General features: G+C 41.8%; 1 protein-coding gene across 6 annotated transcripts in view; it reads right to left on the bottom strand.

The window, feature by feature from the left end:
- SNTG2 (syntrophin gamma 2) overlaps window positions 1-15,950 on the bottom strand; it is a 349,056-nt gene that overhangs the window by 10,698 nt on the left and 322,408 nt on the right. For all 6 annotated transcript variants that reach the window (XM_077309803.1, XM_077309812.1, XM_077309826.1 and 3 more), the window contains one exon: window positions 137-229. In XM_077309803.1, coding sequence (XP_077165918.1) covers window positions 137-229 — 93 coding nt within the window. The remainder of the gene's footprint in view (window positions 1-136; window positions 230-15,950) is intronic.

Below are 15,950 nucleotides of genomic sequence, written 5' to 3'. Positions count from 1 at the left end.
AGCTGCGTTTGGTTAGATCATCCCAGGTTCTCTGCTATCAGGAAAGGGCTGTCAGTCTTTCAGCTCCCTAAAGTTCTATCACATTAATATTTTACAACAGAAAAGACTCTACGCTTTCATTTTTGTTTTCTCTTACCTTTGTTTTGTTACCAAAGCAAGTGAATCCCAAGGCAAAGTCCACGGTGAAACACAAGCTTTCTCCTTGCCAGCTACACATGTAGGTTTTAGACTGGGAAAAGAATAAGCATAAAATGTATTGTATGAGCAGCCACAACATTAATTTTAGTCTGGGTGATATTGTCCAAGCAAATATGAAAAACAACAAACGGCATGAGTTAATTTTGCCTTATGTTTAACGCAACGAGGGTCCCAACTCTATGCTAAGTTGCTAAGTTGGCAGTAAGTCCCACTGAAATGAAAGAGGCATGTTTCCAATTTGTTAGCAGGGTGGATAAGTCATATATATGCACACGCTGTAATTTAGGCTAAAGGAGAAAAAAGGTTTATTTATGGAAGGACAATTGTGATAGTGCAGAGAGAGAGAGATAGGATAGCGCAGTGATTCCCAAAGTGGGCGCTACCGCCCCCTGGTGGGTGCTGCAGCGATCCAGGGGGGGCAGTGATGGGCCACAGGTGCATTTGGGGGCGATGAATAACTGTAAGGGGGCAGTGAAAGCATAAAAGAAAGAAGAGAAGATTTAGAAAAATTGATTTATGTATTCCACTCATAACGCTTAATTTTTCTTTGAACAACGTACTGGATGTTAGCTCGGTTTCAGCATACTCCCTCACTTGCATTGAGATATGTGCAATCGCGCACTGATATTGTTCATGCGGTGCCACTGAATTGCCGTTCCAAAACACGTGAGTACTACGAGCATTGCTGCAGGGAACTGCCACTCGTGCGATTGGTCAATCGCAAGGCCAAAGTCTGGAATGGCAGCAGCAGTACTACCAGCAGATTTTGGAGCACGCTATGAATCAGGAGATTTCCCGTAATTATTAGGGTAAAATTACAGCGTAATATAACTCTAAGTTAGATTGTTGTGCTATTGTACAAGTTAAAGTTAACTAACAAATAGTGCGACTATAATTGATGAGTATTATTTATTTATTTTGTAATAATTATATGCGCTTTACAAACCTTTTCGCTCCGAAGAACAAGACAGTATCTCTCCGCACTTTCGATTCTCTCCGCCGGAGAGTGAGACTGTCTCGCTCTGAATTTTTGAATCATTTTTTTTCAAACTCGTAAGCATACCAATAAATATAAAACATCATCCTTTATTTGTATTATGTTTTAAGTCTAAAACCAAAATTTCTTACTTATTTATCGGTAAGTTATTTATTTATAACTGTTTTCTGATCCCTACTTAAGCCTTTTTACTAGGCCTGAAAACTATTGATTCTCCGGTAAAGTATTTGTAGAGAAACGGACCGGTTCTCCGGTCTCCACCAGCTGCAGCTATAAATAGGATAGTCGTATACTTGGGGGCTTTCCGCACCGGGATCCTTGTAGCAAATTGTTTGCTGAACGAAAAATCGCCATTTTAAATAGTGGAATTCGTCGTTATGCATACCTGCCTTTGTAGTGGAATCCAGTTGCGTTTCTATTGTTTCCCACAGGCTTCCGGTCTCGGCAAAAATCACTAGAAAGGAAGCGCTATTGCTGAGCTTGTCCCGCCCCTGGCCGTCAAGCAGCCAATGGGTGGCCGTTAGCATGCTCCCAAACAGCCCTTTTCCTTTTAAGAAAGTTTAAAAAAAAACACACCTGTTGCAACGAATATGCGTTGCTTCGTTGCAACGGAGAGACCCATCCAGCTGGCAGGTGTGTTTGAGCTGCCGTTTCATCGTTGCCACGCTCCCCCCGAGTGAAAAAAAAAATCCCCCCCCCCTCATGGGCGCGATTTTCGGCCAAAAACAGTGTGAAAAATAAAAGGAAAATACATCAGCAAACGGGCTTCTCTGTTGTTTGTGCTTAGTGACTTTAAACAGCTCTGGGGAGGGACTGCAGCCGGGGAAGCCTCGCTGGCTAAACGGAGGCTCGCCGGTACGTTGATCTCCGCTCGCTTGGAGAGAAAAAAATGGCGATCGCTTCGCTGGAAGATCAGAGGAGAGAGCCAGGGGGAGGGACTTTGTAGAAACCACAACAATGGTAATGCACAGAACTTTCCCGCTAGTGTTGCAGATTGGTTGCAGGAATGTAGCGCTTTCCGGAAGGTGAATCCACTTTTGGGGATTTCCCTGAAAGCGCTACAACGAAGCGCTTTTTGCAGATCGGTTTCAGGTGTGTGGCAGATTGTCAACGATGTTGTGCATAACGGCAAATCAGTAGTGTTTTCAATTGGCAACCATTGTGCGATTTTGAAGGAGTGCGGAAAGCCCAAGGGAATAGGTCCGTTATTTGTAGGGAATAATGTATTTTAGAATCGCTGGTCGCTGTCTCTAGCTAGCGCCGATGGTGTGACGCCGCTGCCGTTCGGCACGGCTACTCAGTAATTGGACACCAAGCGGCACGCGCCGGTATCACCGGCCGGTATTAATTGCTATTAATTTTTTTTAAAATTAATTTCCAGGACGCACTGAGTAATATTTTTTCTGGAAAGGGGCAGTAGGCCAGATAAGTTTGGGAACCACTGGGATAGCGTTGGCTCTCTACACCTAGGAGAATGAGAGAGAAGCTTCCGAGAAGAAGCAGGAAATTGCCCTGAGAGTAGCAATCTAGGGACAGACAAAAAGCACACTTAAAAGGGTAGAAAAGTCCTGAACTCTCTGACCTATCTAACAATCTTCTTGCTGCCCCCTTCAGGGTCTTCTTCTCTTCTTAATGTTGTATACCAGACATTGCCTATTCCAACACAAATAAGCATGTTTGGGAACACAGTGTAATACTAGGGATGATTTAGACTCTTTCTTCCTCATAATATAAAAAAAGATCAGCACTTATCCAAACTGAAGCCCTTCACCACTCAGTAGCAAACAGCAGAACACACAGCCAAACATGTCTCCACATTTTTTTAATTTTGTACAGTTTTAGTCCATCTTTTTCTCAAATCAAATGCATAGCACCACAGAAATATTGTTGAAAATAAAAATAATACACACTGCTAAAACCAGCCAAAGAAAAACATAGCCCTGCTACAGGACTATGAGCCTGAACAATCATAAGAATTTTGTTTTTCCATAGCTGTCTAAAAGCCAAAACAGGAGGCCCTTTTAACATTGACTGGTAAATTGTTCTGCCAAGGGCAAGCCAGCACACCTGGGCCAAGAGTGATTGGCGACTGATTTCACTGCCTGTCAGGACAGAATCCTGACAGCCAGCATGGTGTAGTGGTTGAAATGTCAGACTAGAGCTGATTTTGCACTTCCTTTATTATGTTGTAGATCCTGCTGAATTTGGATCAATTTGAACTCGGGTCTTCCTCTATGGCTCCCCCATTGAAACAGAAAAGTGTTCTGCATGTGATTAGGGAAGCTCAGAAGGGGGGGAGCCAAGGAGGGGGAATACATCCAAAGGAAAATCTCTGCCAAGAGAAGTTAGGGCTTCTGAAGCTTCTGCCAAGAGAAGTTAGGGCTTCTGCCGAGAGAAGTTAGGGCTTTCCCTTTAAGGGAAACCTTGCAACCTGGGAACCAGGAATAGACGGTCTGGCCAATCAGGGCTTTTTTACAGCGTTGGAGTCTCGGCAGCAAGTTATTTCAGGAAAAGCAGACAGCTGCATGCTTACTCATGCTGATTTTTCAAATATCCTGGGTTATATCCACTGCAGGATATCACAGGGGAAAGGTAGGGTTACTCTGGATCAATCATGTTTGTTGCAGAGGAAAAATTTAAATCGCCCAAAATGAAAATGGAAATTGCATTCAGTGTTGACAGCAGGGATTGAATCGACCTGGGATTGGAATAAAAGCTCCGTGCAGATTCAGCCCAGCATCTAGGAAACCCAGGTTCAAATCTCCACTCTGCCTTGGAAGCTTGCTGGGTGATTCTGGCTCAGTCACACTCTCTCAGACTAACCTACTCCATAGAGTCATTGTGAGGATAAGGTGAAGTAGAGGAGAATGATGCAAGCTGCTCTGGGTCCCCACTGGGAGAAAGGTAGGATATAAAAAGTAATTTTAAAAATAAAGTATTTGTTCCACATAATATTTCTGGTAAGGGCTTGGGGGAGGAGCATATCTCATGGCTTAAGTGCTACTCAGCGCTTAACACCAACTCAGGGTGCCTGTCCTGCCCCTGAGTGCCTCCTCCTCCAACCGGCTTGCCTGTTTGTCCAGTAGCCAGCCAATCACCTTCCATGTCCCACCCCTGACCACCCCCTCCTCCTTCCACTTCCCTCCAAGGCTCAGGCTTCAGATCCCTGGTGCATGGGAGCTGCTCCTGCTGGCGAGTTCCCTTCCTGAGGGCCCCCAGCCTTTCCAGGTCCTGGGGGGAGGGAGAGGTCATCCACACAATTCTTCCACCCCACCCCCCAATCCAGCACCCACTGTATTCCTAAATTCAATGGGCTTGGCCGTTAGTCCTTAACAGAACTTGTTCAGTGAATGGAACTGCAACAGGAAATTGTTTTAATTCTTCCTTTGCTTTTGTAATAGTTCTAGAATCTGTGACACATTCTTGTCAGCCAAATTCCCACAACCTTTATGTTGCATTGTGCACACAATCATAAATGATGGACAAAATGGACTAGGCTTGTTACAAATGTACCCACGCACAATGAAAATGTAGGAAGTTTAAGTTGTAGTATAGAACTTGGATCTAGCAAAGTACAACTGGGATATAAACACTATGCTTATGCAAGAATGTGTGCATCACATAACACTTTCTTGCCCACACGTTATAGAACCCAGAAGTCGGTTGCCCAAGAGCCCATCAGGACAAGCAACTGAACTGGGGGTGAGAAAGTAATCAAGATATTAGTTATAACAAATTAATTGAGCTACATATTTTGTGATATCTGTCTGATAATTATCTCAGTCCTTTTATCTCCTTGCTTCCTTATCCACTTTTTATCTAGCATTCTTTCTGGGAATGGGAAGGCGACTGTAAGCCGCTTTGAGCCTCCTTTGGGTAGGGAAAAGCGGCATATAAGAACCAACTCTTCTTCTTCTTTCTTTCTTTCTTTCTTTCTTTCTTTCTTTCTTTCTTTCTTTCTTTCTTTCTTTCTTTCTTTCTTTCTTTCTTTCTTTCTTTCTTTCTTGCCTTGTTAAACAAAATGTCACTTCAGTCTGAATTACAATCAGGGAGTTAATTACATAGCTTAGCTATCCTGCCTGCCACTAAAAATGTTAATTTGCTGCCATCTTCTTAAGTCTATATGAAAATGTTTAAGACACACTGAAACTCTCTCTTACACTTAAACAAAAATATTTAAACATCACATTTTTTTTAGACTCTTGTATTAAATTCACTGAGGAATCAATGCTCCATGAACTAATTATCATTTTCTATATCTGGATACGAAGCCGCTTCAAAATGCAAATAAGCTGACACACATTTTCAGGAGTAATCAGTAAACTACTAGTGCATCTTTACAAAAAGGGTAGTGATTTTAAAGGCTGTGGAATGCTGCATCATAGCAAAAACCTGGATTTTCTCACATACATAGAATTTGAATACTATTAATGTAATAGTTTAAGTATTAAACTCATGTGATTTTTTTTACAATGTAATATTCACTGATAAAGAATAATATAGAGTCAGCGTTTTTTTAAAATCTTCATGTTTCAGATATGCACATTTTATCTTTGAATGGGATTTGTTCTCTTGGATAAATTTCAACACAACTTAAAAGCAATCAATTTGTGACTATTGCTTTTGACCTTTTTTCAACCATGAAACCCACTTTAACCTTAAACCCGCAATATGCTGTGAGGGCCACTCAAATGTTTAAAAACCAGCAATGATTTGACGATTTCATGGAGGTCCACTGATAACTCTTAGCCATAATGGCTAAAAAAAGAGTCACTATTTTCAGAGGCAGCATAGCTCTGAATGGCAGTTACTAAGGTCAACAACAAAACGTGGTTTTGGTCTCTGTGCCCCCCCTTGTGTGATTCTGAAGGCATCTGGCTGGCCACCATGTTAAACAAGATGCTTGACATCGGTGGGCTGTTTTTCTGATCCACCAATGTGGTTCTTACGGAACCTATTTCTGATGTTTAACCACCAGTCAGCATTTTTCCTCTCTTCCTTTCATTTTTTCTTCTTTTGTTTCTTCCTTTCTTTAAAATTGTTGAGCATGTTGGTGGTGGGGAGATGCAGTTCATTCAGAGTCTACCTTAAGAGAAGATCTATCAATTGAAAGGCAAGGCTTTTCAGCATTCTAATTTTTACCAGGCACCCATCTAGTTCTACTTTAGATGCAAGCATAACATTCCAGGCACTCGCTTCTTTCAAACTGCTATGAGGTAGATATTCAGATAAGAGTTACAGCCCTATTCAGACTGTTAATGACTTTATGCGTTTAGTGTGCTGTTAGACTCTCTTAATCAGGGGTAGTCAAACTGCGGCCCTCCAGATGTCCATGGACTACAATTCCCAGGAGCCCCCTGCCAGCATTCGCTGGCAGGGGGCTCCTGGGAATTGTAGTCCATGGACATCTGGAGGGCCGCAGTTTGACTACCCCTGCTCTTAATCAACAGCTGCAACCACTGTGCTGCATGGCCATCAATCTCATTTAAGTTCTAGCTCCCAGTCCCCGACAGACCAGCTATGAATTCCTGACCAAACCTGATTTACCACCGAAAGGTGCTTAAAAAAAGGAAAGAAAATGGCTTCAGGTGACTTCTACAGAGTGAGCCAAGCAAAACATTCCCAAGGTCATTCCAAAGGTGCTCTGGGGAAAAACTCAACTATCCCAAATGCAGCAGTCAGTCAGACTGAATCCATGGCTGTATCAGCACCTGTCTCATCAAACCTTCAGGATGGTTTGTGTTGATGCATGAAGGCCAAATACCTGCGGACTCCCTAAGGATACTTGCAAAATTCTTTCCCTCCAGATTTCTCTCTAGATTCTGTGTTTCTGAATTATCTGTTTTGGTCACCAATGAATTAGTGACCCACCATTATTTTCCAGTTATATTCCCGTTTACACTTGCTACAGCTTTTTGTTCAATTAGACATCTCACCATTCATATTCATGCACTCACTGATGTGTTAGTTAATTTGTTACAGTCTTTGACCAGCATAATCAATATAATGAGATCCCATTGATGTGAACGTGTATTCATGTACACTGTTTTACACTACAAAAATTAAAATTAAGTCCCACTTTTCAGTACTCATGACCACTTGTGTGCATTTTCCAAAGAAAATAAAAGCTAATGCAAACTAATGGAGGCAATCTGAGCACGTGCCATTTCAGAAATCAATCAGAAATTACCTAGATAAATTCAGAAGACAGATGGAGCAGATGTAAGGAAGAGCCAGTGCTTGGAAGAGTAATGAGGCTGGCTTTTCTCCTGGATTTGCCAAATTTGCTCTACCCTTTCACGTGCTCTTTTCATCCACCTGTCTGAGAGCCCAGGTGTGAGAACCTGCTACAGACTGAGCCCAGTTCTTGTTTTTCATGGCACTTGTTAACTAAAGATATCTGACTGAACAGATATCCGATTCCTCATAGAGAGTTTCTATATACCTATTAAAGGCAGTGTTATAAGTATGGCTGCTTGATCAGAGGATAAATCAATTTCAAACTCAGTTTCTATGATTTTTAATCATGTTGATGTCATGTATTTAAAAGAAATTAAGATACTGGGAAAAGTTCCCTGTATACTTACTTTCATTTTTCTCCAAAATGGTAATAAGTCCAAGCTACAATGTACCACTCCTATTGTTAGAAATGACCAAGCGCCATCAATCTAAACTGAACCTGAATACCAAACACACACACACATACAAACATAGGGGTGTTTTTTTATATCCCATGTCTTATATGACTCCTTGGCTTGAAGATCTATGCAAGAACACTGGCACAATGGGCTCACCTTGTGGACAACCAAGTCCCATTGCCGTCAAGTGCATACATTTATTCTAGTAATATGTAAGTCTGCCCCCCTTCACAGCTATCCATTTTTATATTTTAAAGGTCCACCCAGAGCAACTGGTAGTATTATCCCTGTCCTGGGAAATCTCTAGGACCTCACCCTATCCTTTCTCCACTCCAGACACAAACATCAGTTGCCTCCTAGATTCCTTTATTTTATTCAGGCAGTGCAGATTGGCTCAAGCGGAATCAGCTGAATCTGAATCAGATATGCCCATTATGAATGGAGTGGTAGGTCCACATTCGGGGTGGAATGGTGTTAAAATTACCAATTATGCACACTGCAGGCGGCAACCGGGCACAGAGTCAACGTATGCCGCCGAAAAAGCCACGTTAGCGAGATGTGGAAGAAAGTGGAGCTTCCCGGGACCAGGGCGCAACCAGAAGCGGCTCCACGGTAGCCACGTGCATAATCGGATACTCTGGGTTTTGCCGGCATTGCATTCCATCCTGTGCGTAAGCAGTTTGTTTCGTTTCTTCCTCCTCCTCGTTCTCCATGCTGCCGTTTCAGCGGCCGTGCATATTAGGCCTTAGAGATTTAGAAGCTAAGTTGCTTTTAGCACTTTTCCAACACATTTAGAAAAAGAGGCAAGCAGTGGTACAATTAAGTAATTTCATCCTTCAGTACAAGATCCAACCATCTACTACCGTAGTAGAATTATAGTCTGTGAACCTTAGCAAGAAGTTGCTGTGCTTGGCTCCCCCCTCACCTTCTGAGCATTCCTAAGGGGAGGGAGAGGAAGACCGAATTCAAATCTATCTGGATTCAGCATGATGCACAACGGAATAAACACAATAAGTGCAGAATCAGCCCTGGATGGGGTCTGTTGGGCACCCTGGTCTAAACCAAACTGCCCAGCCAAGCCTGTGGGAAAAACTCTGCTTGCAGCATCAACTGGCTGGTGGGCTCTTCGGGACAGTTAGGTTTATACTGTGTTGCCTAGCACAGCCCAGGCTAGCTTACATCAAGAGTTCTCCCTGCAGGATCGGCTCCTGAGTGGGCTATATTGGCCCATCTCATGTTATTATTATATGGAACCCTTTTAAAACTCATTTTCCCTTCCCTGAATCCAGTTTGAGTAACAACATCTGGAATTTAATGTGATGCTATGATGGATACCATTTAATGTTAGAGTTAAATGCATGTCAGTTGTAGGACTTGCACTGATGGTAGGGGAGAGGAGGAGATATTGTTGATACTTGGTGTGTTGTTTTTACAATTGATGAATAATCCAAATTAATTATTTAATGTTTCCATATGTGTATACGCAACACATATTCATGTGGCTCTTAAGACTGTGAGTTTCTAAAATTAGATGTGGATTGAATTTAATGACATAGCAAAAAAAATGACCAAGAAAACTCAAAGTGTAATATGTTCTTATACATAATGAAAACAATCTAAGCCTTAATTATGTAATTAAAGTCGCTCTTCTGGTAACAAACAGATAATTATCTTTTAATGACCCCATAAATCTAGCCTAATTTAACTGCTATTAAAATCTCACTTGAATTTATAGAGCCTGTTATGGAGAGTTTTTATTTTGTTTTGTTTTCCCAGGGATATGATTGAATATCTTTTTTTAAGAAGTACAATGCTACTTTATTTACTGCTCAAATTTAACATTTACTGTACCAGCAACTAAGTATTATAGATTAGTTGTATCTGCTACCAGCTCATAACAAGTTGAACTGAAATGTGCTTTCGTTCCACCAGAAGAAGGAGGCAATCTTTAATGATTCCCCCTTCCACTGATTATTAGAAAGAGGATTGAAAACAAATTAGGCAATATCATAATATCCCTGTATAAATCTATGGTGCTGGCATATTTGGAATACTGAGTTAAGTTTTGTTCACTGCATCTAAAAAGATATTACAACATTAATAATAATAATAATAATAATAATAAGATTAGAAAAGATTCAGAAAATGGCAATTAAAATGATGAAGGGGATGGAACACCTTCCCTATGAAGAAAGGTTAAAGCAGTTATGTTTTTTTAGCTTGGAGAAATGACAATTTAGGAATGACACAACAGAGGTTGACAAAATTATGCATGGAACAGAGAAGATACTTTTCTCTTTTTCTTACAATACAAGAACTAATTGGGACTCAATAAAATTAATGAGCAGTAGGCTTGGAACAGATACGAAGAAATAATTCTTCACCCAAATTCATTCATTCATTCATTCATTCATTCATTCATTCATTCATTCATTCATTCATTCATTCATTCATTCATTCATTCATTCATTCATTCATGTTTAAACTTCTATACTGCACGCTTTCAGTGGAAACTGGCTTGCAACGGTTTACAAGAAAAAAGAAGTCACATAATAACCAATAAAACATATGGTAAAAAACCCTTAAAAACACAACCTAACGACAAAAGATGGCAATATCTAACTGGTTAAAATAGAACCCATCCAATGCCTCAAAGCATTGAGCTTGGTGTAGATGGTTAAAATGGTGGGTGATTAGAATGGTATAATATAATACAGGCCCCCAACACAGTCTAATACTGTGCAGAAGAAGGGGGGCTAGTGGAGGGGGAAACCCGATCACATACCCCGGGGGCCCTCCCTGGCCTCAACCAAACACCTGGTGGAAGAGCTTCATTTTGCAGGCCCTGCAGAACTCTGAGAGTCCCGACAGGGCCTGAAGCTTGACTGGGAGCTCATTCCACCAGGTGGGGGCCAGGACTGAAAAGGCCCTGACCATGGCCCTGGTTGAGGCCAGGCATGCCTCCTGAGACTCTGGGACCCTCAGCAAATTCATACCTGCAGAGTGAAGTGCCCAGTGGTGGGCATAAGGGGCATAACATGTGGAATTCATTGCTACAGGAAGTGGTGGTCTACCATAGACAGCTTCAAGGGAGGGATTGGATAAACATATGGAACAGATATCCATTACTAACTGTTAGTCACAACATATAGAATAGTATGTCTGGGGCAGTGATGCTCTGTATTCTTGGTGCTTTTTGGGGGGGAGGTAGACAACAGTGTGTGTGTGTGGGGGGCTTCTAGTGTTCTGGCCCTACTGGTGGACCTCCTGATGATATCTAGGGTATGGCACAGTCTGTTGTAGTGATACAGAGTGTTGGAGTGGCTTGGCCACTTGCCTGAACCAACATGACTTCTTTTATTTCCTTATGTTCACTGCAGCCTGCCCCTACTCCAGTTTCTTATCCTGCTGTTCCTGAGATTCCCACATCAAACAGAAGCATCCTTTTGGGAGTTCAGTAGGATACTGCAGGTGCCTGGGTGAGGCAGGATAGTTCCATTCTGTTGGCAGAAATACCTGTTATCAGCTCAAATGACCTTCAGGTTCAGTCCAATATCACTACTTCTGGAATTCATTGCTTCATGAACTAGTGATAACCATTAACTGACAAAGTGTTAACAGAAGAAGTACCCTTCACTTAAGTTCTATGAGTTTGGTTATTAGCCCTGAGAGTCAAATAATTAATTCCTTGTACTGAGACAATATTCCTCTTATTTCTTGATGCTTGACTAACAACTAGAGGTAGTATCTTCCACCACACCTTCCTTGGTACATTTCTAAATAGCCATTATGCATATAGCTGAAAAGATGTTCAGTCTCATCCCACAAATGTTATCCAATATTTATAGGCACCAAAGTAGCTTACACTACATTACACTTACATTACAAAGTAGTTTACACTAAATCCAAAGCACATTTATGGAAGAAGTTATTTACTATATGTGTGCGTTTTCGATCCATCAGTTGATGATACAATACAGGTTTATTTATTTAAATATTTATGTCTCTTTTTTTCTCCCGAAGGGAGCTGAAGCAGCTTACAATATTGTTATTGATTCCTCCATTTTCCCTTCATAGCAAAGGTTGGACTAGATGACCCATACTAGATGACTTCCAACTCTATTATTCTATGATTCTATGACCCAGTGCGGTAGACTGGGCTAAAAGAGTGACTCATCCAAGGTCATCTAGCTAGGTTGCAGTGCAGAGTATGTATTCAAACCTGGATCTTCCAGATCTAATCCTATACTCTAATTCAGCCTTTCTCAACTTTTTTACTGTTGAGAAAGCTCTGAAACATTTTTTACTGTTGAGAAACCCCAAAGTGGCACAATCCTGCAGAAGATAGCTGTGTACATGCCCCCTTGGAGCCCCTCTTCTTTCCACCCCCTCCAGGCTTATCATTGGGCATTTTGGGACGGGAGGACAGGTTGACATGATTATATATAATCATATCACCTCATAAATGTTTAATTATTTTTTAATACATTAAAATTAGGGATGGGCGATTCAGGTTCGGAAACGCCCGAATAACCCGAATCGGGGCCGATTCGGACGTTTCCGAGCCAGAAATGGTCCGAATCGGCCCTCTAGCTCCCTCTGGCAGTCTGAATCATCTAGATTCGGCGATTCGGACGGCCGAATCAATTTGGGCCTGAATCGATTTGGTTGAGTCGGAGGCTTCCAGCAGCCGTTGCCAGAAGCCTCTGGCTGCCCTTTTATTTTTTCTTGATTTTTTGCCACCTAAAATGGCGGCGGGGGGAGGGGGAGTGAGTGGCCAACCAGAATGCCTGTAGCTTTTCAGCTCAGGCATTCTGGCCACTCACAGAAGGCTTTTTATTTTTTAAATCCCCTTGCTTTGTAGCCTGCCCAGGAGGAGGCTACTTAAAGCAAGGGGCTGCTTGCTGAAGCTCATTTGAGCTCTCTGGCTGGCTGGCTGGCTGTGCTGCTCCCAAGCTCCCTGCCTGGTTGAGCGGCCTGCCTGCCTGCCTGCCTGCCTGCCTCCTGGACCCAGGACCTCCTGGACCTGGCCTGGTGGACATCGCTGGAGAAGACAGCAAATAGTTTGTTTTAGGGTTTTTTCCCTCTTCTCCCTCTCTCTCCCTCCTCTTTTCCAAAGTTGTTTGCCTTTGGGTTTCTGTGGCTTCAACACCATAATTCATTTGGAATGAGGTTGGCTTAAAGGTCCAAGTTATGACATAATTTTATGGTCATTATCCTTTGGACAAGCCGCATAAGTTTATATTACTGGCTATAGAGACTGTTGCTTACTAGATGTCTTCTGATGATTTAGTTCCACAGAGAGTCACCTTTTATCCCAACGTGAAAAACTAGACATCCAACTATTTTTGTTAAAATATCAGCGTTGCTAACAGAACCTGAAATGTTTAAATTATGTTTCCCTAGCAATGTAAATAAATGCAAATCAGTCAAAATATACTTAGGGAAACCCAATTTAAATATTCCAAGTCCTATTTCTATATTCTAAATATAAATAAGTACATAGCTTTACTGCTGCAGAGATGGCATTTGCTTTGCCTGGCACTTGACCACAAGCTCTTCTGCTCAGTCCTCTAAACTCCGAGAGCCTTATCTCAGAGACTAAAGGCCTGGGTTGTCCATGATAGTCATCTTCAATAAAAGTGAGCATCAAAAACTCAATTTATCTTCTTTTGGCTCAGACTGCATATTTGAACCAGAAAAGAGAATCTGTTGCTTCATCCTTACTTTTGTGGTGGCTGCTGCTATGAGTGATGAGTGCAAGAGGGTCCCTAGTCTCTTTTATTCATAGTTATCTTTTGGTTCGGTGTTCTCTTCTACCATCGTCTCCCAGCAGCATAAATGGAGTCTCTCCATGCGTGTGTATACTTGTTGAGGACTGATACAATTAACAAAGGCATTTCTGATAACATACCAGTATTAATGTTTCAAAAGCATTTATAAGCATGTAGAGAACTATAACAGTTTTATTTTATTAGAGGCTACTTTACGGTTTGTTCTACCACTAGGTGATTGTGCAATAATATGCAACAGTGGAAAACATCAGCAGGGGCATATAATTTAGCATTTGATGTGCTTCAAACAGGGTAGGCAGTTTTTTTTTTTTTTTAAACATGATTAGTACAAGCCATGAAAATGAGATCAGCAACAGTGCTCTGAAATAGACCTGCAGGGAACTGATATTTGTGCCAATGAAGTTACAGGAAAAAATACATTACTCAAAATTGCTACAGTTATAGCACTGCCACCTCAGTGTTTGCTCTGTATGAGAATTCAAATTAAGAAGTTCTGGAACATAAATTTAAACTTTCACAGGTAAAGAACTTCAAACAGGAAACCATTCTGTTAAAGATCATTTTTTACATTGATCCACACAGGTTCCTGCCATTAATCATCACTAGCTTATTTGGTTGAATGGCTGAGATACATTGGCTCTTAAAGAAGAACCTGCCAATATATTAAGTAACCACACTGCAAATAAGGAAAGCTGCAGGAAATAAAACATGCTCACAAAGACAAGCGAAGACTAGCTATGTTATCGCTATAGGTTTAAACTAGGGTGGGATGATTCAAATGCTAGTGAAACCATTGAGTGACCTCTTCAGATCCATTTAAGTGTGTGCATTCTGTTTACCCGAGTCAGTTTCTACACTGAATACAGATTACAGTTTCTAAGCCCAATATAGTACAGCTGACTCAAATAAAACCTGACTTTTTCTGTTTTTTAATTGGGCATACTCAGCTGTAAGAGTCAGCAGTCCTCCAAGTGAGGGGAAGTGAAATGGGCCACTGAAATGTATGCCAGCCATTTAAACCTAACAACAGTTATTCAGTTAGACCATTAGGATTATCTCTATCCTGTCCTCTTTATGAAGTGTTTCTCTTCTCCATAAGCAGCAGGTGGACTGCTCCTCCTTTGCATATTTAAACTCTGCCAACATTGTGAACACCATGTAATTTTGTGGCTACACATAAGCTTCACAACTTCACTGGGTGGTTTGCACACAGGAAAACAACAGTAGAGAGAGTCTAAAGATGACTTTCCCTTCCGGCTCTGGTCCCAAGTGGGAAAGAGCTGGTGTGCATCTGAAGGCACCAAACTTCCACTGTATGTATCACGTATAGTTTCCCAACAATCATGTGGTTATGTTGTTGGGTGCGAAGTCGTGTCCGACCCATCGCGACCCCTTGGACAATGATCCTCCAGGCCTTCCTGTCCTCTACCACTCCCCAGAGTCCATTTAAGTTTGCACCTACTGCTTCAGTGACTCCATCCAGCCACCTCATTCTCTGTCGTTCCCTTCTTCTTTCTCTGTCGCCCCCTTCTTCTTTTGCCCTTAGTCACTCCCAGTCATGTCCGACCCATCGTGACCCCATGGACAATGATCCCCCAGGCCTTCCTGTCCTCTACCATTCCCTAGAGTCCATTTAAGTTTGCACCTACTGCTTCAGTGACTCCATCCAGCCACCTCATTCTCTGTCGTTCCCTTCTTCTTTTGCCCTTAGTCATTCCCAGCATTAGGTTCTTCTCCAGGGAGTCCTTCCTTCTCATGAGGTGGCCAAAGTATTTGAGTTTCACCACCACTAGCTTTATTGTTGCTCAGACTTCCTAAGGCCCATTTGACTTCACATTCCAGGATGTCTGGCTCCAGGTCAGTAACTACCCCATCGTGGTTATCAGGGATGTTAAGCTCGCTCTTGTATAGTTCCTCTGTATAATTTTGCCACCTTTTAAAAATCTCTTCTGCTTCTGTGAGGTCCCTACCATTTTGGTCCCTTATCATACCCATCTTTGCATGAAACATTCTCTTCATATCTCCATTTTTCTTGAAAAGATCTCTGGTCTTCCCCATTCTATTGTTTTCTTCTATTTGTTTGCACTGTTCGTTTAAGTCATTTTTATCTCTTCTAGCTATTCTCTGGAATTCTGCATTCAATTGGGTATATCTTTCTCTTTCTCCCTTCCCTTTCACTTAGCTATTTGTAAAGCTTCCTCAGACAGCCATTTTGATTTCTTGCGTTTCTTTTTCTTTGGGATGGTTTTAGTTGCTACCTCTTGTACAGTGTTGCGAACCTCCGTCCATAGTTCTTCAGGCACTTTGTCTATCAGATCTAAT

This window comes from Paroedura picta, chromosome 1 (assembly GCF_049243985.1).
Source record: "Paroedura picta isolate Pp20150507F chromosome 1, Ppicta_v3.0, whole genome shotgun sequence".
NCBI classification, from domain to species: domain Eukaryota; kingdom Metazoa; phylum Chordata; class Lepidosauria; order Squamata; family Gekkonidae; genus Paroedura; species Paroedura picta.
The sequence above is the reverse complement of the archived record's forward strand: the minus strand, read 5'-3'. Positions and strand labels throughout refer to the sequence as shown.